The 26095-nt window shown below is 40.2% G+C and overlaps 3 protein-coding genes across 4 annotated transcripts; 1 reads left to right on the forward strand and 2 right to left on the reverse strand.

The window, feature by feature from the left end:
• Window positions 1-61: 61 nt before the first annotated feature.
• Window positions 62-12671, reverse strand: idh2 (isocitrate dehydrogenase (NADP(+)) 2). The gene is made up of 11 exons (XM_040134167.1): window positions 12461-12671; window positions 6737-6828; window positions 6098-6263; window positions 5027-5187; window positions 4758-4901; window positions 3541-3677; window positions 3098-3249; window positions 2842-2954; window positions 2467-2564; window positions 2291-2383; window positions 62-481 (listed from the first exon to the last, which is right to left on the reverse strand). The coding sequence occupies exons 1-11, from the start codon at window positions 12576-12578 to the stop codon at window positions 397-399; spliced, it is 1359 nt and encodes a 452-aa protein (XP_039990101.1). The 5' UTR covers window positions 12579-12671; the 3' UTR covers window positions 62-396.
• On the forward strand, window positions 11961-20562 carry LOC120793779 (retinol dehydrogenase 13-like). 2 transcript variants are annotated; one of them, XM_040134169.1, is made up of 7 exons: window positions 11961-12048; window positions 17263-17403; window positions 17495-17686; window positions 17802-17963; window positions 18058-18174; window positions 18314-18518; window positions 19851-20562. In XM_040134169.1, the coding sequence occupies exons 1-7, from the start codon at window positions 12045-12047 to the stop codon at window positions 19954-19956; spliced, it is 927 nt and encodes a 308-aa protein (XP_039990103.1). In that variant the 5' UTR covers window positions 11961-12044; the 3' UTR covers window positions 19957-20562. The 2 variants fall into 2 exon arrangements, with proteins under 2 accessions (XP_039990103.1, XP_039990102.1); XM_040134168.1 differs by lacking the exon at window positions 11961-12048 and adding an exon at window positions 16258-16512.
• Window positions 20563-21268: 706 nt separating this feature from the next.
• ankrd34c (ankyrin repeat domain 34C) lies at window positions 21269-23828 on the reverse strand. Its single transcript, XM_040133531.1, has 2 exons — window positions 23749-23828; window positions 21269-23000 (listed from the first exon to the last, which is right to left on the reverse strand). Exon 2 carries the CDS (start codon window positions 22948-22950, stop codon window positions 21361-21363), a length of 1590 nt encoding a protein of 529 aa, XP_039989465.1. The 5' UTR covers window positions 22951-23000; window positions 23749-23828; the 3' UTR covers window positions 21269-21360.
• Window positions 23829-26095: the final 2267 nt, after the last annotated feature.

Raw genomic sequence — 26095 nt, forward strand, 5'->3', positions numbered from 1 at the left:
AATTTATTTACCTTTAAAAAAATGGTTGAGCTTTTATTGTTTTTTAAAAACAAAAATACTATTTTTGGGTCAAACAAGGGTTTTATTGGCAAATATGTTTGACACAGGCTTCAGTCCTGCCCAAGGCATTACACAGTATTGAATACAGTACTTCAGAATACAAAAATAAAACCTTGCAAATGAGGGGACAGATTGTGAGGGAGGCATCAGGTGGAAAGACATCTCTCAACTGTTTAATAACCTAATAGAACACTACCTAATCCTATAGACAATACATTATTTTTTTTCCTTCAGGCAAAATACTTGTGGATTTATTGACCTGTTTAAGTTAAAAATGAGGTACAAAAACAGAAGAGTGACACTGCCATCTCCAGGCTAACTATTCTTTCAAGTCCTTCACTTGCCGAGGGCTTTATCCAGATTTGTCTTGATGGCGTCGAGGAAGTCTGTAGTATTGACGTAGTGCTCATTCAGCTTAACACTGAGAAGGCAAGACAAGACAGAGCAGATCAAAAAATTCAATACTTTTTTTTTTTTTTAAACAGACTTTAAAACACAATAGCAATACAATCAGGAAAATTTGTATTATTAGGGTTTAGCATTTATGAATGTTGGTTAATAAAAGCATTATTATTACTTAAACATTTGGATTGGCGAGATGCATGATATTAGCAACTTTATTAAACGCAGTATGACTTGGTACTTCAAGACAGTTGTACTATTTAAAAAAGACGTCCTGTATTTACAGGTCTCTAGTTTCCACAGAACAGTATCTTCACTGAGAAAAAGAACATCCAATCATTGGCAGATGTGTGTGCTGCAATGCCCAATGGATGCAAAATGCTTATACAGAAAAAAAAAAAAAAAAAAGATGTGAACAGGCCAGTGCAACTTACAGATAATCTATTACAGACACCAGTTATGTGCAGAAACAAGGTGGTGAACAAGAAAGTATATAGAGCACATCCACCAGGGCTACCCAACCCTTAAATAAGGGCGTAATAAAAAGTTAAAAAAAAAAAAAAAAAAAAAAAATATCTTTCATCTGTACTTGGATCTAGATGGACAGTCATGCAGTTTACGTGCAGTTTGTTCTTCATTCATGTGCATTTGCTCATTTGAAATCAGCAAAAATGCGCTCTTAATTAATATTTCATGATACTAAACATCCTTTAGAATCTCCTAGTTACACATTTTCATCTGCAACAAAAAAAAGGGATATATTTTTCTTGTACCATGGCCTCACCTTTCACCAAACCTCATTGATATTGGTAATGTTTTTAAGATATTCGGCTAAAAAACGAACAGGAGCAAAATTAATACTTCTGTTGGAGAGGTATAAAACTTCTCAAAGATGCTTGAAGATGAGGGCATGTTTGGGACCAACCTGTATTACATGCTGGCAGATCAGAATCAGGGTAAGAAACACCATCTTATGGGTTTCAGACTGATGGGGGTGGTTTTAATCAAAGGGAATATTTGCATCTAAAGTTAAAGGAAGGAAATCAGCCAGTATAAGCACCAAACATTATTCATTTACGGGTGCCATTATAGGCTTAATGTCCCAATACATGAAGATGCTCCATGGACTTCAATTTGGGCCTGCAACTAATGATTATTTGTATTACTGATAAATCTGCAGATTATCTTCTTAAACCATTTGGTATATAAATAGTAGACAAGAGTGAAAAACGGCCATTACAATTTCTCAGAAGCCAGGGTGACATCTTCCAATTTCTTGTATTGTCTGACCAACAGTCCAAAACACAGATGATTAATTTACAATTGGAAGCACATCCTCACAACTAAGAGACTGGAACTATTAATATGTTCGGTACCCCCCCCCCCCACCCCAAACAGACTAAAAGGAAATATTTGATGATGTTTGTGATGACTTCCCATTTTATTTTTTGTATACCAAATATTTACACATAGGTCCATGGAACGCAGGAACCTTATATCCACGAAACTTTCACTCATGCTTTTTAGTATACACTTTTTTATTTATTTATTTATTTTAAAAAGGTGTGATGTCCCATTGGTAACAAAAGCTTTCCACTCCTTATTTTTAGTGGTCTCTGGGGCGAGACTGTTCCTTACACCTTCAGAAGCCTTCCAGGTAAAACATGCCGTTTATGTAACCATGCAGTACGCCCAAGTTATTTGATGCTCTGATGACCCCTTTCAAACTAAACATGTTAAGGGTGTGCTTTCATGGACATGCTGCATGACACTGTGTGGATGAAGATCCCTATCGGGTATTTCCACTACGTTATTGAAATGAACTTACTTGGACAGGCCGTGGATGCAGCCTGCGAGGTCCTTGGTCATTGTACCACTCTCAACGGTCTCAACACACACTTTCTCCAGTGTTTGGGAAAACCTGCAGACGAGCAAAGACATTTAGAAAAGCCATGTCTAATCCAAGGGGGTCAGTATGTTCGCTATATTATATATTTCTTTTACTTCATAAGGTCGGGATTGCCATCGAGTTTGCCACGATGCTCCAGGCCTCTGGTCCAGGCAAAAATGCTGGCAATGGGGTTGGTGCTGGTCGGCCTTCCCTGAAAGTACAGTTGAGGATGTTAGCTTTTTAGCTACAAGACGAGTATTCTTTCAAATTTTCACGAATGCAGAGCATCAGTTATATACTAGTTTAGGAATCTATGCATACATCTCATTCTCAATTTTCACCACATGATGGCAGTATAACTCCACAGATTACACAGTCTATTTGCTATTTGCCATATTTTGGCTTCTCACATTTTCCGTTTCATTGCCCAGCTGCAATGCTTTCTAATACAGAGCCACAGGACTGAGAACACTGTGATGGTTACCAACCTTCTGGTGCTCGCGATAGTGCCTGGTCACAGTGCCATGGGCAGCCTCGGCCTCGATGGTCTTGCCATCGGGGCACACGAGAACTGATGTCATCAGTCCAAGAGAGCCAAAACCTAAAACAGGAAACAAACTCCTGCTTTAGTCCAACCGACAACTGCTCGAAAACTGGCAAGCATCTCATACACTTATAGGTTTCAGTATTTTGTAAGAACATCATTTCCAAAGAAGAGACAGAAGTTTTTTCCAAATATCTCACCCTGTGCCAAGATATCAGACTGAACATCTCCGTCGTAGTTCTTGCAAGCCCACACAAAGGCTCCAGAAGACTTAAGCACTTGGGCGACCATATCATCAATAAGCCGGTGCTCATACCAGATCTTCAGTTTGTCAAACTCAGGCTTGTAGTTCCTGTAAATAACAAAGAACAAAATAAACTAAAGTTACTTTTTTATCGTGTTAAACAACAATTAAGTGAAAAGATGGCCTAATTTTCTATAAAACTGTACCTAACAACTGTAATCATTATCTGCATTTACAGTACATTAAAATAAACCAAATACATTTCTTTTAGTTTAATATTCCTACTGTGTTCTACGTCACCAATGACACCGAAGAAAAATGAAGTTTTACAGAAACTCATACCAGTTTATTTATGCAGCAAAAAAGGGGACCAATCAAACACGAAGAGAGGACACTTACTTTTCAAAGATATCCTGGAAGATGTCTTTAAATCTGCCGTCGTATGCTTTAAGAATGGTGTTCTTTGTGCTCATGTACAGGGGCCACTTCTTGCCAATAGCATACTGGAAGCAGCTGTGTGCAAAGCCTGTAATAGACTATTGGAAGAAAAATACAAACAGTTCATGACTGCTTTAGGTTTTATCAGTAATACAAAGGTTAACAACCTTCCCTTTGACAAGTTGAGAGTCACCTACTATGACCCTTGATGTTGTTACGTCAAACAGACCCGCTCCGATGAAGGCAAACAAAACAGTAGCAACACAGGTTGAAAAGAGGTTAACCTACTGCAACAATTGCTGTGTCAATTTTTACAAAAAGTTATGGTATTGTAGTCTCACAGTAATATGAGGGATAACTGCATAAGTACTAACTAATCCAAATAAATGCAAGAATGAAGCAAGTTTGAAGCAAATTCAAAGAATAGGCCCCACACTTTCTGAAGCCTATACCTAAAGTACTTTCATTAGCAAACAGACTTTTCAATCTGACAAGCATCTTACTCAAGTATGCAGGACTTTGTTGTATTTTATCCAGAGACACAACTGTCCAACACTTTTATAGAGCACAGGGGAATCTTTTGTCTTAAAAGTGACAAAAACTTAAAAGCTAAATCATTTCTTATTGTCAACGAATCCCCCAAAATCCTACTAAGAAATATCTTCTGTGTAGCTAAATCTTGATATCGCTCATTTCTCTGAGCCACAGAGATCCATTGTTGTCTAAAACTATTAAAAATATATCAGTGAGCCACATAGTTGTGATGGATGACATCTTCCTCTGTGTATGATGAACATGGGCACTGCAGTTTATTTAGAGTTCATTGCACACACATTGTCCTGCTGCTATACATATCTAATAGTGCACAAAATCAATTGCAGCAAATAGTCCAGCAAATGCACTACTTAGTCCTGTGTCCCACATTTTCTAAAAACTACAGTGACCTACCTGTTTTTTAAAAAAAATGAAAGTATTCACTCCTGACCCATTTTTCAAGATTTACATCTTTAGCAGGAACAAAGGGACTTGGGGCTGGGAGCCACAGACACAGTGGGGTAGTCACAGTATTCAGAGAGGGATTGACACACTGTTGCAGTTTGGGTTTTTTTTAACGTGTTTTCTTGACAAAATAAAAAATTTAGAGTATCTCCAGCCTTATCCTTTAAGTATACGCTCACCTCATCTGTGTTGTACATGCCCATTCCACAGCCACCCGCAGGAAAGTCATAGACCTCCCATTCCTTGCTTGCACTGCCATCAGCAGGTGAGAAGATAATCTTGAATTTGCCAGGCTGGTTCACAACAAAGTCTGTTGCTCTGTACTGTAGAAGAAACACAGCAAGTTTAATTAACTTTAAGAAATTTGATATCAATCTTGAAATTTTGGCCCTGAAAATTAAAAAGCGCTGAACTGCTACGTTTTCTTCAGCATTTACGGGAGACTCACCTGATCCCCAAAGGCGTGTCTGCCAATGGTGATGGGCTGTGTCCAGCCCGGTACAAGCCTGGGAATGTTCTTGCAGATGATTGGCTCACGGAAGACGGTGCCGCCCAGGATATTCCTGATGGTTCCATTGGGGCTTTTCCACATCTTCTTCAAGCTAAACTCTATATGTAAAAAAAACAACAACATAGAAATTACTTTAAAAAAACATGCTATGGAGCACCAAACAACACAACCAATGTTTTTGACCATCCTACATTTCAACATTGCAAATGAAATATGCTGTATGCTCACTGTAAAGAGTACTGTTGCCAATTTGCACACTGAAGAAGGGCATTTGACTGAAACATCTGTGCATTAATAAATCAATTAATCAGTTGTAATGCAAATAGGTATGCAGTAAGTGAAATTGGAGATGTTTGGCATTTTATTTTGTGTAAGTCTGTGTTTCTAAAGCAGTTTGTTTCTTACCCAGACTGGGCTTTTTTAGCAGTTGTTATGCCTTCGTAAACCATTAGTAGAGCAGCAAACTTGTCTTTTGACTTTTGCAGCCGTAGCTTGAGAGGAGGGTGGGCCCTAGCAGAAATAACTGACTATTGCTGTCAGTGATGTTGCAGTCAGCCCTGTGTAGCAACCTACAGAACCTTCTCACTGGAAATTTCATTTTATAGTCCTTTCAATACAATTATGCTTAGCTCTTTTTTTTTTTTTTTTTATTCCAATCAATCAGAGTTCCTCCCACTTTCCAAGGACATTTTTAAAATTGTGTACTTCGTCTTCTAAATATATTGTATTTTCTCTGCTGTGAACAGCAGGTTTCCTCCACTGGGTAAAATAATTCTACTTCAGTCTTTGTATTTAAAGGACTTCAAAAGACAAGCACCCAGATTATTAAAGTTCAATCAGTTTAGCTTACACTGGATGCTGGCATTGTATACATGCTCACATTAAGATAAATATACTTTGTGTTGTCCCCTACACTGTATTCCAAAACATTTGACTGGTGGTGATTATTAAAATCAAGGCAATGGGTGCAAGTCTATACATTTGTAGTGTCAGAATAGTTTAATCAACCTTCCACTCTGGCTTCGTCGGGTGTGATGGTGGCACATTTAACCGCCACATGGTACTTCTTAGTGGCCAGGGCAGAGTCGATGGTGACCTGGTCATTAGTCTGGTCACGGTACGGCAGACCCAGGTCAAAATACTTCAGCTCAACATCAACATTGGAAAGGATGAGCTGAAAGACCACAAACAAAAACAAACGCAAAATAAGAATTAGCATCTACAACTTGATCTAAATACAGGAGTATTATGTTTTGCCATCTACAAAACCATTTGTCTTTTTTTCCTGAGACTAAATAAAAAACCCGCCATGCAATGGATTCTGGGATCACTGGGCTTGTTAACAGGACAATACAACTCCTCATCAAACGTCAGAAAACATTCAGGCATTATATCTCATGCTTCTCCATGTTTTCTTCCTGAGCTCTTTCCTGGAGGCAGCCAGCCAACAACTGCAGAAAACATCAGAAAAGCCCCTCCCCCACACCATTCATACATATATAACCTACCACAAAAGCCTCCCCTCACGATCATTTGTTAGTCTGTGTTATAAAAATAGGCGCATCAGAAAGCGTGGGCTTGCCGTGCTCAGTGTCACACCAGTGTTTGTGTGTCTGCCCCTCCGCCCCTGGAACGCCACTATATCACCTTTTCTTTGATGAACTCCCAGATGATCCTGGTCATCTCGTCTCCGTCCATCTCCACCACCGGCTGGGCCACTTTGATGCGTTTGTCGGCATCTGTCAATCATACATACAGAGGGGTTCAAGTATTAATGTTAGAGTTTAAGACAGCTGAGCATCAATAATAAAACCGGAAACTACATTAATTGCAGAAAAATATGAGAGAGATCGATCCTGTTTTCAGGTTATCTGCAGAGGACAGGCAGTGTTTTTTTTCCTTTTTCCTTTTGCCAGATAATAACTAAGCCTGCATCAAATGATTATTCACATTATTGATTAATCTGCCTATTATTTTCTTAATTAATAATTCAGTCTATGAAGTGTCAAAAATAAGCAACAAATTCTCAAATTTTAGAGGCTGGAACCAGAAAATGTTTAACATTTTTGCATGACCAAAGTCCGAGAACATTAACTATCAAAAATGTTGCCAATAAGTAATTGTCAAACTACTTGTTTCAACTTCACTCAGGAATTACTGCCATTCCTTGCCATGTTAATATCTAAACAATGTTTCAACCATTTTACCTGGTGATAACAAGATTTTAATTACGGTTTAATCGCTTCAGTAAAATGGCAAACATTTGCTGCCTACATCTTTTCAAATGTGAGGTTTTGCCTGCTTTGCACTTAAGAGGTCAACTTTGGGTTTTCTGACTGCTAGTGAGCTAAAGTTAATTTTTTGGGATTTTGAAGCATTTGGTCTTTATTGGATTTTAAAGGTATAAATAATCAGTGAACTGAAAAATACTAAAATCAATATATATATGAACAGATATACTGATGATATTTAAAAAAAAGGTAGATTGCAGAGTTTTCCTGTAAAAAAAGTTTAAATTTGGTGTTTCTAACCAAAATTCATTATGTAGGTCTAACAAACATGTTTAATACATTTTCTTCCTCATAAAACATTTGCAAATGTTATATGGGGAAATGTTTTTTGTTTCCAGCTAGCAGTCTGAATCTGGCCTCAGAAAAATAGTACTGAGCCCTTTGTGTACATGCATGTGATACAAGCAAATCAGGACTTGCTTACTTAAACACTGCTCTATAGTGGGACTAGTTGCCAAAAGCTCCACCTTTAATCTGTAGTTGCAACCCTACTTATAAATTACATTTGGTAAATACAAAAATACCGATCCAAGGTGTATAGTTACATCTCTGCTAAGGTGATTACTGATTTGACTCTTTATGTGCAGTCCACGGTTAGGGAAAAAAAAAAAAACCCCACCTCTCTCAAACCTCATGCATTACTCATGTTTAAAAACAAACAAACACTTTCCTAAGTTAGCATTTTCAAACACATCTAAACTAAAAACACTCAAACTGTTTTTTATTTCCATGCCAACGACGACTTTGAGAGAGTGGTCACTTAACTCCTTTGCTTTACAATTGCATCGACGTGGATTAGTATCTCTAATCATATCTGCTCTCATTCTGCTCAGTGTGTTCCTGACAGCAGGATCATTTCAGTGAATAGAAAAGTACAGGGGGAGGTGCAAAGGATTAAGTGACTCTCAGATTTCCCAGCCAAGTTGATGCTCCCCCCCCTGCTGCCAAAGCCTTCCCACAGTAATGCAAGTAAACAAAAACATAAGGTGTCTGGTTTTCCTTAAAGACAAGACTTTTAAATCAATATAGTAAAAATCAAAAATCCACATGGGTTTGTGAAGACCTTTGACCCAGTTGGAATTATGAAGCCTTGGTAAGTACCTGTCGAAACAGCTTGCGCTCGGTTCCCATGCTCCAAACATGAAACATGAGTCCTGTAGAGTACAGATAAATGGTGACCATGAAGCACTGAAAATAACCTCATACCAAAGACTATGCTGTGACCTTTGTTACGATTATGTTACACAATAGCATAAAGCAGACTGAAAGAAAAACCAAAAGAGAAACTAGTATCTCCGTTCTACTGGTCAGAGTGAACTTCTGTTTTCTTTAGTTGGGCAGGACAACCACTACTAGTATTTCTAAGTATCTGTCACCCGCCCTGGTGATTGTGAAAAAACAAAATTTCCTGTTTTTAATTTATGCTGGTGACCTCTCTTGCCATTGAACTGACTTTGGCATATGAGGGTCATTACATGGTCCTTAATTAACTGAAAAGTCATCACTTGGGCCTTCTTAGGAGAATTTGCCATTTTTGACCAGTAGATCATGTGACAGAGGAAACTGTGTGTACCATTTTTTTTCAGCAGTTTTATTGTAATTTTATCCTCTGAGAAAACTGAATTTACTGCACAACAGAAAACTGAAACCAGAAACCACTGTCCCTGACATCATGTTGACAATAACCTGTGAACTGATAAGTCGACTGAACACCAACTGTGGTGATTTTCTCTGTGAAATCGAAAGTAAACTGAATATTTTTAGTGTTTGTAGCATCTGCTGGACAAACAATCTGAAGATATAACCTTGGGTTTTAGAAATTTTTTGATGAGCATCTCTCACCATTTTATAAACCAAATGATTAATCGAGAAAGTAGTTGGCAGATTATTGATTATACATGTATTGAGGATTGAAAACAATATCAAATTATCAATTAGACTAGAAACTTGCACTGCTCATACTGTTTATGACGTTCATGACAAAGATTGGCAGAAATATAAACATTAATAAGGGGAATGATCAGGAAAAATAAGTACCTTGTGAGTAGAGAAGATGAACTGGATTATTGTAAATTCAGTAACAGCTTTTGTCATTCTCTATCTACTACAGGAACAGCCGAGTGTCTGCCGCAGTGCATCATGGGTAAGTCATTAACATCTACTGGTTGGCATATTTCTGACTCATCCAACCTAAATCTGTTAAAAACAGGACCCCACTATCACAGCGCAGGGGGGAGGGGAGCGCAAGAGGGAGCTGAGTTGGTTATGCAACTTGGGAGTATATCAACAAACTGGACGCTGAAGGGCGAGCTGAAACAAAGTCATGCGGGGCCTGCCTGCCACATCACCCGCACATGCATTGGGGATAGGTCTGCAAGATGTTCTTTTCCTATTGCACCCGTAGCTTGAGACGAAGGTGGGCCGTAGCAGAAATAACCAACCATATATGATTTAGTACATCCGAAGAACTACACAGGAGATCATACTACAATCCATTGCTTAGTCTTTGTCTTTTGACAATAGTTGTCTCCATTTAAAACAAAATACTAAACACCAGAGCAAATGTAAAATGCAGAAAACAAATAAACAATTACTTTTAGTGTAGACTTAATTTTGACTAGGACTGGGTATCGTTCAAAATGTTTTCATACTGGTGGCAATATTTTGCCTGGGATAAGTGATCATACCAAACAAATACTTTATTAAACCCTACTTTCAGTATAAACCCATTTCTCTACAAAACCTTTTAAATTTTTTTAGTAATCTAATTTCTCAGATGGCTTACTCATGAACTTTAGTCATAACTCAATCAGCTGTACAAGAAATTTACCTAAATGCAGTATAACAACAACAAATTACAGTTTAAACCGAGGAAATAGCTGATGAAAGAATACATAAACAAGACTAACAATTGGACGTAGCATTCAGTGACTTTCAGTATTTAGCGGTCTCAAATACCCTGTCGGTAGAACAGGGTTACAACTGATTTACAAGTAATTTTAAAAACGGAACTGTGAGGTTGGATACTGAGGTCTTTACTAGGTGCTCAATATTATCTATGTACCATACATTAGAGGCAAGTAGTCAAAGAAATTAAAACAACGCGTGTCCTGACAAGATGACCGGAATAACCTTTGGCCCTATGTGCCCTCTGTGGTTAATTTTCAACATAGACAGGAAGACCTTAAATTCTTTGCTTTAATCCTATACCAAGAAAAGGTATTCACTAAGTGAACTAACTGACTAAAATCATGCTACGGGAGAGATTGAAGACATTTGTGAGAAGGTTAGTTAATGAACTGTTCAACCATAGACACAAATAGAAGCAAATGCGAGGCTTCAAAGTTTACAAACTAAAGTTGGAGACTGACGGGAGCGTTACACCTTCTCTTCTTCTCTGAGCCAATAAACAGGCTGGTGGCCACTTTTACAAGCAGTGTGAAATTCAAAGGGGTATTTAATTGCAGCGAAGAGTTGCTAACGCAGACAACAAAACTTATGACTGCAATAAAAGAAAGCAAACAACATCAAAAATCTTCCATTCTTGGTCTGATAAAATCTTATTGTCGTCTCAAAGACTGTGGCAGGATTTAAATCCCAGATAATTCTGAATTAAACACTAAAAAAAAAAAAAAATACACAGTGAAATGCTGCCATGGGTGAGTGTTTAAACACATTTTATACCTATTGTAAGTATCTCCAGGATTCTTTATAACTTGCATTTAAGAGCAGACCTAATTATGACAACATGAGCTGTTTTATCTACCTGACACATTCCTGTTGGTGCAAACTGGGCAACTGCCATTCCCCATTGACAGCTAGGTGAACCGCAGAGCTCAAAAGACATGTTGATTCAATCACACCGTGGGCCAAAGTGCCCTTCAACTGACCCACTACTGGTCGGGGGCAAGTTTGGTTCGCATGGAGACTCGTATCTACAACACCTGAAATGCTATGTAATTTTATAAATGTCTGCGGAGCCCAAGTGATAAATCTGGATCCTTGCTCCAAATCTTAAACAATACAGCAACTAATTTTTTTATGTTCTCCTGGAACTTTTTCTTTTCTTTTTTTTTTTTTTTTTTTTTTTTTGTAAGTCAAATTTGCAGCCAACATAAAAGTAGCAAGTTACAGTTAGATGCTAGGGTCAGAAGTGGTCAAATGTGCAGCTCTTAGCAGCGGCCTGGATGTAAATCAAATGGAAAATATTATGTAGGGCAGACTGAGCACTAGCAGCGGCAGCCATTGCTCTCTATAGCGGAGTCTCGTATGCGTCGACTGACCTTGGCAAAAGTTTTCCAAGTCAGTGTTGCACTAGTTGTGTTTGTGGCGGAAGAGCAGCTCGTCATTTTCGATTTAGACAGCTGACTGGACTTGATTTTTAGTGACAGTTATTGTACTTTCTGCCCCGGTGTCGAGCGATGACATTTCCGCACAGACAGCACAAAACTGAAAGAAATATTTGATTCATCTGCTGCCAGTTTTTTTTTTTTTTTTGCACCGCCAATTTGATCCTCTTTGATTTCTTTGCTTCTTTTCGAGTGTAAACGGGATGTAAAACTTGCCCAGTCACACTCCTTGTTTTTTTTTTTTACCTCGACTGTTTCATTCATTTCTGTTGCCACATATCTTCACATCGCCTTGAACTGTTCCTCAAACTTTGGATGGGTGAGACAAAGACAGCGCTCCCCGACCCGTCGCTTCGTTGTCTCGGCCCTTATCTCTCTCGACGTTTACGGCCGCTTTATTGTTTAAACAACCTATGGCTCGACCAGCCACGACACAACCATTAAGAAACTGGACAGCGATAAGAGCATCGTTGCCCCTGGGCTCAGAAAAACCAGCAGAACCATAAGCAGCATCCCAGTTGGCTAGCAGCGCGCGCAGGCTGGCTAGCATGGCTGCGTTAGCTCGGCGCCGCCGCCGGGTTATAACAGATGGCCGATTTTTGTCGCTCTCTTGATAGGCTGATATTACAGTAGTTTACCAAATGCAACCCGGGCTACGGTATCACAAAGGTAGCGGTGAACCTTCAACATTATGATGTTCAGGACGACCCCGCTTAGCTCTCTCCACTCACAGTTTCTTTGTTGCAAAGTCTGGCAGTTTGCAGCCGGCGCAAGCACCGCGGGGTTTCTGGAAAAAGCGGCACCGGCAGACCTCGAAAGAGAGCTGAGGACTTTCAAATATCCAGCCATGTCTCCCCGGCCCGAGTCACTTTGCGGTTAACACTCGACGAAGCTCAAAGGAACGAGAGAGCAAACCACTCCGTGGGTCCCCGCAATATAGTCAGGAGCAGCAGCAGCACCGCCCTTCCCCCCCCCCCTCCCCGGCGGGACACGCTGAGCCCTACGTCAGAGTCACACAGACCCAGAGGAGGGACCGAAACATCGCGGTTAAAACCCCGCTCAGCCAAACAGGGAGTCCAACGCAGGGTGAACCCTGAGCTTCTTTTGTCAGGACGATCCCAGTCCAAAGTCACCGTCTGCCATCACCGGTGTCTACACATTGAAATTTTGGTTCCTCGAAAGCCCCATACTCCCACGCACCGTAGAAATGACTGTAGAGATTTGGCACATTGGTTCTCACAGCAGGTTTGAGACAAAAAATGTAGATGTGCAATGGATATTGGACACCTTAAAGCGGCAGTCCAGTTTTTTTTAGTTTTCCACTTCCATAAAGTTGTGGGTCTGACAACGGACGTATTTAAAAAGAAAACGACAATCACAATCGATTCAACAGAAGCAGAGACACCCTGACATTTAGTCTCGGGTATGGGTAAAGGCCCCCAAAACACTGGACCCCACATTTCCACTAATGCAAATCAGTAGCATCATCTCTTGACTCCTGATCCTTTCCTGCAGACCCTCTGTTATAAATTTGTAATCTCCATGCAAGCCCAGTCCCAAATAACCCCGGTGACATCAGCAGAGTTATTTTCATCAAATCTTGGGAAACTTCCTCCAGAGCCACAGAAGACATTGTTTAACTCTTTTCACAGGCTGAGTGACAGGCTACTCCCTGTGACGAACAATCTGAACATCTTGTTTAAGATCGTTGATGTCCCCCTTAATAAGGGCGGCCTTTAAAGCCCCTTTAAAAGCTTACCAACACATTTCCTAACAGGCTTGTCTTATGTTTGTGACACTCAATTTTGTGTTTGTGGAAATTCAATTGTACTGAAACAATTCTACTTTTGAAAAAAAAGAGAACATAAAAATGCAAAGAGGTAAGTTGCAAGAATACGGATCAAAAGACAAACAAACAAACAAAATACAAAAATACAATTTTGTGTTTTTTTCTGAAATAATTCTACCTATTGTTTGATGATTTGCTTTTAGACAATTTACTGACCTTAAGCCATGTCTTGATTTGTTTAAAAGTGTTAACCACTACATTACTGAATGCAACACACTTGCTAGGAAGCCTTGCAATATTAGACAAGAGCCCATTTAAATTCACCTTATGACAAAGTTTTAAGTCAACTATTCACTGTTCGGCTTATTAAATATATAACAGGTGCGGATATAGAAAATATATAGATCTTGCAGATATTGTTGTGTGAAATATGTAGCTAGACAGAGGGACCTTCAAAGACCACTATTAGCATGCAAACAAATCTGCATAAGCTGCTAGATGTATATTGTGCAGAAGTACATTCACATCAGAAACTTCAGTCAGTTGAGGAGATTTGCTCGCAGCAATATATATATATATATATATATATATTTATTTTTTTTAAAAAGCAAAACCTCAAGGGGTTTATTTTATAACTAGAACAGCCTAAAGTCTTCTCCCTAAAGTGGACAAGGAGTTAGATCAAGTAAACATTACAAAATTGACAGGCATGATGAAATTCATTGAGATCCCAAATGATCTGCAAGACGGGTTCAGGACAGTTGCGTTCCAAAATGTCTCAGCAGAGGGCCCTCTAATTTTAGCAGGGGAAGGTTACCATACTGGGAGAAGGACTGGGAAGTGTGCAGTTCAGTCACATGATTGGCTTGGTGGTGAGCCAGCAACAGAGACAGCCAGGTCACCTCTGAAGTACTCTTACATTTGTGAACAGGGGGCCTGCACTGACAAATGTCAGAACTACAAAGACCTAATAAGAGTGCGATATCCATATCTTGAGCTTTATGAAAAATAACAACGTGTTATTGTAACAACATTTCCTTCAACAAGAGTTTATAACATTATAGATTAGGTTGTAGAAAAGAGTCAGTGAAGGTCAATGAGACTGTAATGCAGAATGCAGTTATGCGGTCAGACAGGGGAAAGTGGCAATTACATAATCCTCAGACTTTACAGCAACCTTTGAACTCATGGTATGTCAACATGTCAATATGCTGCGCCCCTTCACAGACACTCAGCAGTTCTCCACAGCGATAACAGGCACTCTCACGTCACCCTGAAAACCCAAAGCTCTACATTCAGTCTCCGACCAGACTCATTTGGCTACTCCTTTGTGCTTTAAAGTCCAGAGTAAGGAGATGATTTATTGATTATACACATTAAAACTTTACTCTCATCAATAAGCAAGGAACTAAATGTTTTATTCCAAGAGTCAGTTGCTCAGCTGCAGCTCTTATCAGGCTCTAATTTACATCTGTCGCTGTGATGCCGTTATTACTGTCATCTTGGTGCTGCAGATGGATTTCTTCTTTTGTCTGCTTGTACAACAGCAGAGACACAGCTTAATTTTGCTTGTAGGAGTTTGGGATATAATTTGATGCTATATTGAGTACTTTCACGGTGTTCTCAGACATCACTGGGAACTGTTGCTGTAAAGAAGATAAAAGGCAATCCGGGGCCTAATTTGGTGAATTTGCTCCACCTACTGGAGTCCTTCAGAAGGCACTGAGACTGTGTTGGTGAGCCTCTGGTGACCTCTGCTGGAGGATAGGTCGGAATTGCTTTTGGAACATTATCTAGTTATCTATCTATGTTATATAATAACAATTCATCTTTAACCATACTGTCTCCAGAGGGAAATTTGTCTTGCAGCCAGGTGAAACACGGAACACACACACGCAGACTTATCCATAAGATATGTGCATCGTAATAAAATACATAAAACATCACATTAATGTATAAAACACACGCTTAAATCGCCAGGCGTGATCACATAAAATAAAATACTGTAAGAAACCAAAAAAAAAGCGACAGAAGAACATAAAACCTGGGAATCACCCATCATCATCCAACCCAATCATAAATAGTTCATCGTCATAATCACTGGCTTGCAGTATATTTTAGGATACATTTTAAGATTCTTGGACTTGTCTATAAATGTGTTGCCCCTGACTACTTATAGTAGTTGATATGATACTAAGCTATGAAGTATTAAAAAACTCACCTTTTTAGGCTTCTTTTTACTTAAAATCTGACATCACTTAATCCAGTTCCCTTTTTTGACTGTGTTCCGTTTTGCTCAATCTTAGAAAAATGATAATTGTTAAGATGATGATGGTCCCAATGGTTATGTTAGTGATAAGTGCTATTGGTACTTATACATTTTTATTTAATTTTAATTTCTCATTTTATTTTGTTGCTATTTATTGTTTTAGCGCCGTTTTTTTTAATGTTTTTAACTTTTTTGAAGCGCTCTTTAAAATCAGTAGGTTTTCTCTTTTTATTTTGTAAACCTTTAACCTGCATTTCGCTCAAATTCATTATCGTAGTTGCTGTTTTTGTTGTTGTTGTTGTGGCTAACGCTCTTTTAAATATATTGTGAAAAGATGCACTGTGCTTCCCGAGGCACAGGTTGAGCCTTTCGCTTTAAAATATCGTTTAGAAGTTGATCAACAAGGGGGGGAACCAATAGGATTCCTCTCCAGAGTGTCTGTGGGCGGTACTTCCTGGTGGAGGCCAGAGTGTTATGTAGCTGTTATTGCCACTGCTGTCATGTCTCTTGCCGTTAGTCTGCCGTAACCCCCGCAGCTCATGCGAGAGAAAGATTGTGTCTGAACAGAAATACGGTGGGGAAGCTCTTATCGGACTTTTAACAGGGACGGGATCAATCCAACGGTATAAGCAGCGTTGGGATGAGTAGGACAATTCAGACATTCACAGCGATGAGATCGTATGCTTTCCAGTATCCTAAAACTATTGCTCTGCTCACAGTAACAGGTAATTTATGTTTACTCACTTACTCACCTGTTCACTAATGATTCATAATATACTGCACAGTCTTTAATGTAGATAGATAGATAGATAGATAGATAGATAGATAGATAGATAGATAGATAGAAGACTGCAGTAACCCAGTTTTGGCATACAATTAATTTATCGAGGATAAATACAAAATAAAGCTCAGGTTGAAACACATGGAATACCAGAAACAAATAGAAAGACAAGGCTGATTTATACAACCAGATAAAATAGACTTATAAGAGCACACAAAAAAGAATTTCTATAGAGTTTTTGTAGACCTAGCCTACAAAGATGTGTTTCAGTCGTGAAACCAGTTTGTTAATGGATTAATCATTTAATGTATGACCATCAACACTCACAGCCCACGATGACATCTTAAAATTGCCTGTTTCCATAAATTTAAAAACAACAAAGACCACAACAGAAACAGTAAATGATTACGTTATTATTATTATCATTTTATATTTCAGTTTTAGTCATTTTTCAAGAAAATATTTGGCATTTTTGGATGAAATATGACTTAAATGAGTAATTGATCATCTTAAGAGTTGCTAGTAGTTTGAATTCAAAATCTTTAGGATATGAAGGCAGTGTTCAATAATGTATTTTGGCACAAAATAAAAAGCTGTAAAGAGTTGTCATAGTTCTTTGTGAGTTGGAGGGGGGTTGTGATTGGTGGAGACTAATGATTGTAACTGTGCGTGACCTTCTCATTTTTTTTAACAGGAGTGGGACTTTTTGGTGTGAAGAAATGGATGGCGGGTAGAATATGTCGCAGCAAAGCCCGGCTGGATGGAAAGACTGTCTTGATCACTGGGGGCAATACTGGAATTGGCAAAGAAACAGCTGTTGACCTGGCTAAAAGGGGTTAGTGATTTACCTGGGTTTTGTATTCTAGCCTGTAATATCTAATTTAATTTATAACTTAACTAACTAAGTTCTTGCTGCTTTGTCACAGGTGCAAAGGTCATTTTGGCCTGTAGAGACCTGGACAGAGCTAATAAAGCCGCAGAGGATGTGAGGAAGAGGAGCGGAAATGACAGCGTGATTGTCAAAAAGTTGGACTTGGCATCTCTGCAGTCAGTGCGACAACTAGCCAAAGACATCCTCGCAAGTGAAGAGCGACTGGATGTTCTCATCAATAATGCGGGTAGATTCATAAATCACGTCTGACCCCTGTGTGATATATCATATTCCAGCAGCTTTGAGGCAGTAAAGAGAAACTGAAGAATTAAACAGACTTCCACCGATATTCTTACCTTCAGGTGTTATGGGCTGTCCAAAATGGCAGACTGAGGACGGCTTTGAAATGCAGTTTGGGGTGAACCACCTGGGTCACTTCCTGCTGACAAACTGTCTGTTGGATCTGCTGAAGAAGTCAGCTCCGAGCCGCATCGTCAATGTCTCCAGTTTAGCTCATGAGAGAGGTGCAGTTTTCCTCTTGAGAATGTCACCCTTTCAGTTGTATCTAATGTTAAATTCAACATCCGTGTATAAGCGTGTTCTGCTTTCATGCAACAGGTCACATCTATTTTGATGACATAAATCAAGAGAAAGAATACCGCCCTTGGAAGAGCTATGCACAAAGTAAACTGGCTAATGTCCTCTTTACCAGGGAGCTGTCCAACAGACTACAAGGTACTGAAACTTTTTATGTCTCACATCAGACTTTAAGCTGGATTTAAACACGTCTGTCTACACCTCCGTCGACTCTTTGATTGTGCACTGTTGTGACCCAGAGTGAATACATTACGTCCAACGTCTTGTCATTTTGCAGGTACCGAGGTAACAACATACAGCCTCCACCCTGGAGTGATCCGGACTGAGCTCGGCCGGCACTTCTGGCCCACAATGCCCCTGTGGAAGAGAGTTGTATATACGCCGCTCATGTTCCTCATCAAGTCTCCTACAGAAGGAGCTCAGACCACCATCTACTGTGCTGTGGAGGAAAGTCTGCAGAACAAAAGTGGACTGTACTACAGGTCAGTCATGGAACAGAGTTTAGACCATAAATATCAATGCAGTGTACCGTGATACCGTGTCAGCCGTGTCTGCGTGGGGGCACAAGGGCAAAAGTAAGCTGCTGGGCTCCTCTTAACACCCATTCCTTCCTGTGTCTGTGCGCTCTGTAGAGAATTCCTATGGTAAATTATTATACAAGGTCTGCTTTGTGGTAATTTTAATCAAACACAAGTAAATTTAAGAACATTGTGCATACCATATGAGTCTGGTATCTCCTTGAAGCTGAAATGATTTTTAGATTTTTAGATTTTTTTTTTGGCCACTTGGGAGCAGTGGAACAAACTGAACACAATATTGGCCTGTTATGGTGAACATGTAGGCAAATAGTTGCCTATTAACTCACCCCGAAGACACGGAACAATGTTTGCATTCATTAGGAGTCGGCTTTCAGACCACCTGATAAATCTAGGTCCAATATTCACTCTCCCTTTAGCTCTTTCTTTCTCTCAACTGACTCCTGAGGGAAATATCTGTCTCTTTAGCTGCTAAATGTTCTCCACTATGTTCACCAGTGTCTGCCAGCGAGTTGTTAACTTTGTCAGTCTACTGTTTAGTGCTGGACAGGTAGTGTACAGTGGGATTATCAGAGCATTTTGCTGAGAACAGCTGCCTGCTACAGGTGGAAGCTAAGTTGATGAGAGCAGAGCTGCTGGCTGAAAAACCAAAACAATGATCTAAAACACTCCAGAGAGCTGAGCGCCCCGTTCACGGGTGTCATTTGATCTATTTTTACTATAGAAATATTGATTAATGCAGGTTTAAAACTAGTTTTTCAGTACAGGGATCCTTTTCAAGACAGGATCTCAAGATCAGTTAATAATAGTACCCATCTTAAGACCCTTATTTTGTTAGTAGATATTGTGCTTTAGTAGCACATACAGTGAACCTGGGCCACCAGGGATCTGGGGCCTTCATTCAGTCGCCCACTTTGCCCAGTTGGTAATCCTGTAACACATTTAATCTTTACCTTCTACAGATTTAAGAAAGTGAAAGTTCTTCATAATTGAGTGAATAGATAAGAAATACTGATTTATTCCTGCTTTTTCGAAAAATTATTTTGCTGGCTGTGGTACACTTTCCTCTTAATAGACAAAAAAATATGTCAATATATTGCTTATCACAGAATTATCTGAATTACCACAATCTTGAATAAAATTTCAGTATTGGTGTATTATAAGATACCCTGTGATTCCCATCCTCTTTCATCATGATAACTTGTTCTTGTGATTAAATCGGCACAATAGGAACAGGTTGAGTTGTGTGTTTAACACTAAATTCTGCGCTGATTACAGCGACTGCGCCCCTAAAACAGCCGCCCCTCAGGGTCTGGATGATGACGCTGCCAAGAGGCTGTGGGATCTGAGTGCCTCTATGGTTGGTCTGACACAATCAAAGTGACATCGACAATGACGATGATCGTCATCATCACACTACCAGTCGACTTCCAAGTGGCCTGAGGAAATACCGGTGGTCTTTCTAATGAGCATCTGTGTGGCTACTAGCAGCTGAGCTCCTGCTTAATGTGACAAAAAAAACAACAGAAATTCACAAGTGATAGACATTTATTTAGAATATACAACAAACTACTTGCAAAAATACTATGAATTTTTTTTTTTGTTCTTAAACAGAAGCAATGCTTCACAGGTAAGTTACATGGAAGCTGTATGATATTACGTTTTGATTGCCATTAGCGTGAAATGACATTTTAATTGACAAGTTTCACCAATGTCTCATGAAAACTGTTGACTAGGGGCTCAAATGTCATTCAGTGTTTCTTGAATTCATCACATAAGAATTTCATGTGTTTTGAAAGTTTTTTTTTTAACACTGTTAATGGCAACTTTTTGATTTTTTTTTTTTTTTTTTTTCCTCCTGGGCAATAAAGTGCTATTATACATAGCCCATTGGTTTACCTGATTCTTAAGGCATATTGTTCATTCATTCACATCACGTGTATTCTGGGTCTTCATTTTGTTCCATGTGAAACCAACGATATTGAAATAAAACAGAATTTTGGTTACATCATCGTGAATCAAAAATGGTCTTAATACATTAAATGTGTAATTAAATGTTTCTTTATCTTGAAGGCACTTTGTACAAATTTGCTACAAACAGTCAAATTTCATCTTACTCAAAGCTACATCTCAGACAAGTGCATCACATTTTTTCTTTTCAAGGAAAGTCCATTAATGGTGCTAATTACATATGCACAAAGTGCACCCAAGTGGCCCGCTGGCTACAAATGGACCCCGTGTGTTCCCTACACATTACAATATCTTGTAAGACAGCTAGTTCAGAGGGAAAGTACCATGTCTTGGTGTGTACATTCAAAACTGTAATACATATACAGCAGGTTTTGTGTAGTCCAAAGATAATAATTCGTAAGGTGGGGGGTAACACACGAAGGAAATCTATCTATATTGCTCAGTTTCAATTTATATAAATATATATATATATATATATATATATAGATACATACATATATATGTGTGTGTGTGTGTATATATATATATATATATATATATATATATATATACACACACATAGGTATATATGTATATATATATGTGTGTGTGTGTGTGTGTATATGTATGTGTATATATATATATATATATATATATATATATATATATATGTATATATATATATATATGTTGTTATTTTTTTTATATAAATTATACATTATTCAACATCTAGATGGCTGTGAGTGAACTGACCATATGGATGTATAGTACTTCCTGGCAATATATGGTGTTAACATTTCTACTCCAACAAAATGTGCTGCATAAACACGATCACTTACTAATGAGCCAGCTCTTCAAAATCAGAAAGCTGTTTCATCTGTTCCACTTGCATAGAGTGCCTTCTCACAAGCTTCTTCTTAGACTTGAGGCCACCTCTCTTTGGTGTGTTTGGTGCTACTGGAGCTATAGCTCTAATAGCTGTGGCCAGAGGTGAGGAGGGCTTGCTACTAGCCCCGATATCAGGGATGGGAGGATTGGGGTTTACATTGAGAGGGGGCAGGTGACCGGGCCTGGTGTGGGAGATGTGGTCCAGCAGCAGCGTGCCCGATCCTCTCCTCTCCAGGAGGCCAGGCGCTCGCCTGCGTGCTGTGCTGGGAGAGGATGTGCTGGCATTGCTGTCTAGAGATTCTCTGGAGCTGGTCAGTATCGCTAGTGGGGAAGTGTTCAGTTTTCTTCGCTCCACTGGGACCTTAGGAGAGTCTAACATCGCAGAGTCCGTGTAGAGCTGTGAGTCTGAGTCATAGTGATCGTTCCCCAGACGTCTCCTATGCATTGTGTCTCTCAGACTGGCTAGTCCACTGCTGCAGCTGCTGCTCTCCTGCTCTGTGGGAACAGTGCTGCGCCGTGCCAGCGGCTGGTGCTGGCCTAGAGATCTCTCATATGATGCTTTAGACACTGGAGGAACTGATAGTGAGGTTGTCATTTTGCAGGGCTGTTCACCTACTAGTGGGAATAAGCTGTCCTTCCCATCCACACTATTCTGCCGAGATAAAGCCGATCTCTTACCCAGAGAGAGTCCGTTTACCCCTGCAACAACATCCTCATCAGAGCTGGCTTTCTTACTCTCCTCATGGGCGGCGGCTGCAGCCAGGACAGAGGGAGCAATCAGCCCCCAAGGCTCTGACTGCAGCCTCTTCAGCTGAGGCAAACGTGCACGTTTTGGGTTTGCGGGCCGCCGTGTTGGAGATGTGGGCCCGTTGGCAAGCTTCGCTGCTGAACTAGAGGTTTTCAGCTTTGTCTGGAAACTGAAGACTGTGTTTTGTTGCTCTTGCTCAGGTGTGGGAGATGCAGTAATGTCAATATCAGAGGGAGAGGTGCAGTATGCCGGGCAGGACCTCTCATCCAGCTCTGGCGATGGGGGGACATTTAGGTACTGTTTGGTAGTTTTAGTACCAGAGGGCGACTTGTCTGTGGTGATTATGATGACCTCCTTGCCTTTAGCTTTGCATGCATCCAGGAGCAGTTTTAGTGTCTCCTTATCATCTGCATTGATGGCATAGACCAGGGCTGAGGCCCCGCTCCTGTCCTCCAGACTGGGATCAGCTCCGTTGCTCAGCAGGTGATCCACCACCTCGTGTCCAGTCTTGTGGATGCAGGCGTGCATTAGAGCCGTCCTACCTGTTTTGTCCTGTATGTTGGGGTCTGCCTGGTTGTCCAGCAAATATTTCACCAGCTTCAACTTGCTTACGCTTTGCTGGTCAGTGTGTGTGGACATGCAGGCCACCATGAGCGGTGTCTCTCCACGTTCATTGCTCTCGTTGATGTATGCACCTCCTTCCAGCAGGAGCCGGGTGAGTCTCAAGCGTCTGAGCCACACTGCCTTCAGGAGTGAGTTTCCATCTGTCCGCAGCTCCAGTATATCTGCCATCTCCCAGCCAATCGCAGATCTTCTCAGTGTTGAATTTACAGCTCACAGCCCTTTGAACAAATCATTGAAGTAATTCAGCTTACACTATTAAAATCTTTGTAATTTCACACTCATATTGTGTTTGTTCTCCTAATTTGCAAAATCATCATCACCAGCAGGTGGCAGTCTGTCGCAACATAAGGGTTATAAATATAACTTACTATTACAGATTTCTGATAGAGGAAATATATTCTTTATATAATAGTTAAGATGGGGTAATATTCACAAAATATAAAGTGGGAACTGATTATGCCGATGGCCAAAAATCATGTGAATGCAAGAGACAGCACCTGTTAGATTCACAAACACTAATGATGGATGATCAGCCAAAGATATCTGGATATCAAAGTTTATGTATGTAGCACTGTCAGAACAGCAGCGTGCCCGCATCCTTCTCTATCATATTTACGGAAGAAGGACGAGCCACGAACGAAAGCATCCACCAGCCCACGAGTGCAAAAAAGCACCGGCCCCGTTTATCGTTTTAAAGAAACATAAATACGTGTCATAACAAAACTGCACGTCAACGTGATTTTTATATCTAAATCTGAAATACTGACAATACAAACATCTGTTCAGACAGTCGACATTAAATAAGGATTTTGGATAACTTGGCGACAGAGACGCGCTCCAAAAAGATGAAGAGAGCAGCGACGCAAGAAAACGACATAAAGTTGAATTAACCAGCCCTCGTTTTCACCAATTGTCTAGTTAAATAATAATTTCGCAGAGCAACTTGGTGTCTGCCAATTCTCTTACCTGGTCGGAGGAGCGGTTTTCCATGCTCAAAGTAGGCTACAGAGTGCTTTGTCATGTAAGAGGGAAGAAATCGGGGGGGGGGGGGATTAATTATTCAAAAAACAGAAAGTTTGTCGCCGTTGTTATCCCTTTTTTTTTTCCCCCCCCACCTCCGCCGTTATGGTTCCCATCAATGTCCTGGCTTGGGTTTCAGGGGCGCCGTGCCTCTCTGGCACCATAGCACACGAGCTGTGTGGCTTTTGTTACGCAGGCACACTACATCAGTCCAGCGGGGAGTATTCCTTTCTCTGCGCACTCAAGGATCACCACCTGGAGATGCTGCGGGTTATAAATAACTTACTTTCCTGCTTGCTGAATGAAACGTGTACTCTCCTGACGTCAGAGCCCACCAAAATAAACTGCGTCTGATGCAAACATCTGTCCCGCTCTTCGCATCTGCGGGACACAAGCAAAGCGCGTGTTACCGCTTAAATACACGTAAGTGTTCTGCGTGTGCGTGTGTTATTCTTTCAAAAGGACAATTTGTAAATGAGAGCGACGGACACAGTCGGGCCCACACATGATGGAAATGAGGGGATGACAGTGTTGCACCGGTTGCTGGTTATGCCGTTTTGTTTTGTTGCTTATTTTGTGAATCCATGCCTCAGATAGTAAGTCTGTGCTATAAATACGATTTAATCTCTCACCAGCGCGGAACATCAGTGCCTGTTGTTAAAATTTGTTCTGGATCACCATCACACTGCTTCTTTGCAGGAAATCCTTGTTTTAGAAAATCCTATTTTCTAAAACAGGGATTATTTCCGTCGATATAACTATCAATTCACAATTCGAGCAAGTTTATGCAAATCTCAAACCAACTGTGTCTCGGATTGGCATGTTCAACTTCACGGCAAATAAAGAGACAGCGCAAAAATATTTCGCACCTTTATATATTTACCGCGCAATTAAGGAGGCCAAAACTTGTAGCAGCCATCACAGCTATACAGCCTAATAGGGACATTTCTATTTTTAGGTTGCTATGAGACAGCACAGAAGCAGTTTCTAATGAGAACAGTGATGCTTCCAGGCCTGCAAGGAACAGGTAAATCAGACATATTACATTCCACCGAGGACTGGGAGGCTTTTTACGGCGTTTGCTCAAATACTTTTTTTGATGGTGGTGTTCCCCCCCCCCCCACTTACACGAGTAAACCACCACCATGTTCGATCATTAGTCCTCTGACCCCTGCTCTTTTCCTCTGAGAGTGGGACTAATCACTTTATTACCTATCCAAACACTTGATGTCTCAGGACTCCAGTCGTCAATGCTGGCAGTGATTTCTCACCTGTGATTGCCTTCTCTGTCCCCGGGGACGTGTTGTTTACAAGGCACATGGAGAAGGTGGTTTTATGAAATAGCACATACTGTAGTCACCAAGTCAAAGGAATGTGCCCCCCCCCTCCATTCAAGATGCATTATGATACAAATGTCTGTGCCAAGATCTGGTCTTGATTTGCTCAAATATCTTTATTTGGTCAAAGAGAATTAATATAGACCAGATCTAGAAGAGTATAGCTGTTATTCTAAGTATCAAACAACCTGAAGATCCTGAAATACGTCCACAAATTCATAGTTTTTGTTCTAGGAACTATTGACTCAGTGCTTTTGGACATAGAAAGCCCACAGTGCAACCGTTATTTAAATAGTATATAATGGACAATTTTAATTTTTGTGCACTTGACTGGAAATAACCTGTATCATAGACAGACCTGCTGTCCCCGGGGACATGATGGACCAGGGACCAGACCAAGGCCAAAGCTCACTGGTTTAGACACCTTCATTAGCACGGGAGGCCGGTGGGACGTCAGCAGTCTACACTCACCATGATCTTTAACCCAATGATGCTGTCGTCGGCAGTATATTAAAGGGAAAATAAATAATTAAAGTGGAGAGAATAAGCGCTGTCACCCCTGGGAGCAGTTTCCATTTTCAGATATCTTACATCGCAGCTGCTGCTCTTCCTCCCCTCCCATCTAAATATAACCATTTCTTCCATCTGCGTTGTGAGATTTTTACTCAGCAGACTACAGTAGCTCTGAGACTATTTATAGATCCTAACAAAGTACAAGTAAAAGTTATCAACAGTTCTCAAATTTAGAGTCTGTCTCGTAAAGCAGTCAGCAGCAGAAAAACGTCTACCCTTTATCCCACCCAATGTCAACATTCAAGAAAAAAAGAAAGGAAATGGATTCGAATAATATGAAAATGGAAATAAGCTTAGAATGAATGTAGGAGCTCTGGAATTGATTACCCTGGTACCAGACCCTGAATTGGCCACCGTGTCTATTTTTAAAATCTCATGTTGAT

The sequence above is a fragment of the Xiphias gladius genome, chromosome 8, assembly GCF_016859285.1.
Source record: "Xiphias gladius isolate SHS-SW01 ecotype Sanya breed wild chromosome 8, ASM1685928v1, whole genome shotgun sequence".
Taxonomy (NCBI): domain Eukaryota; kingdom Metazoa; phylum Chordata; class Actinopteri; order Istiophoriformes; family Xiphiidae; genus Xiphias; species Xiphias gladius.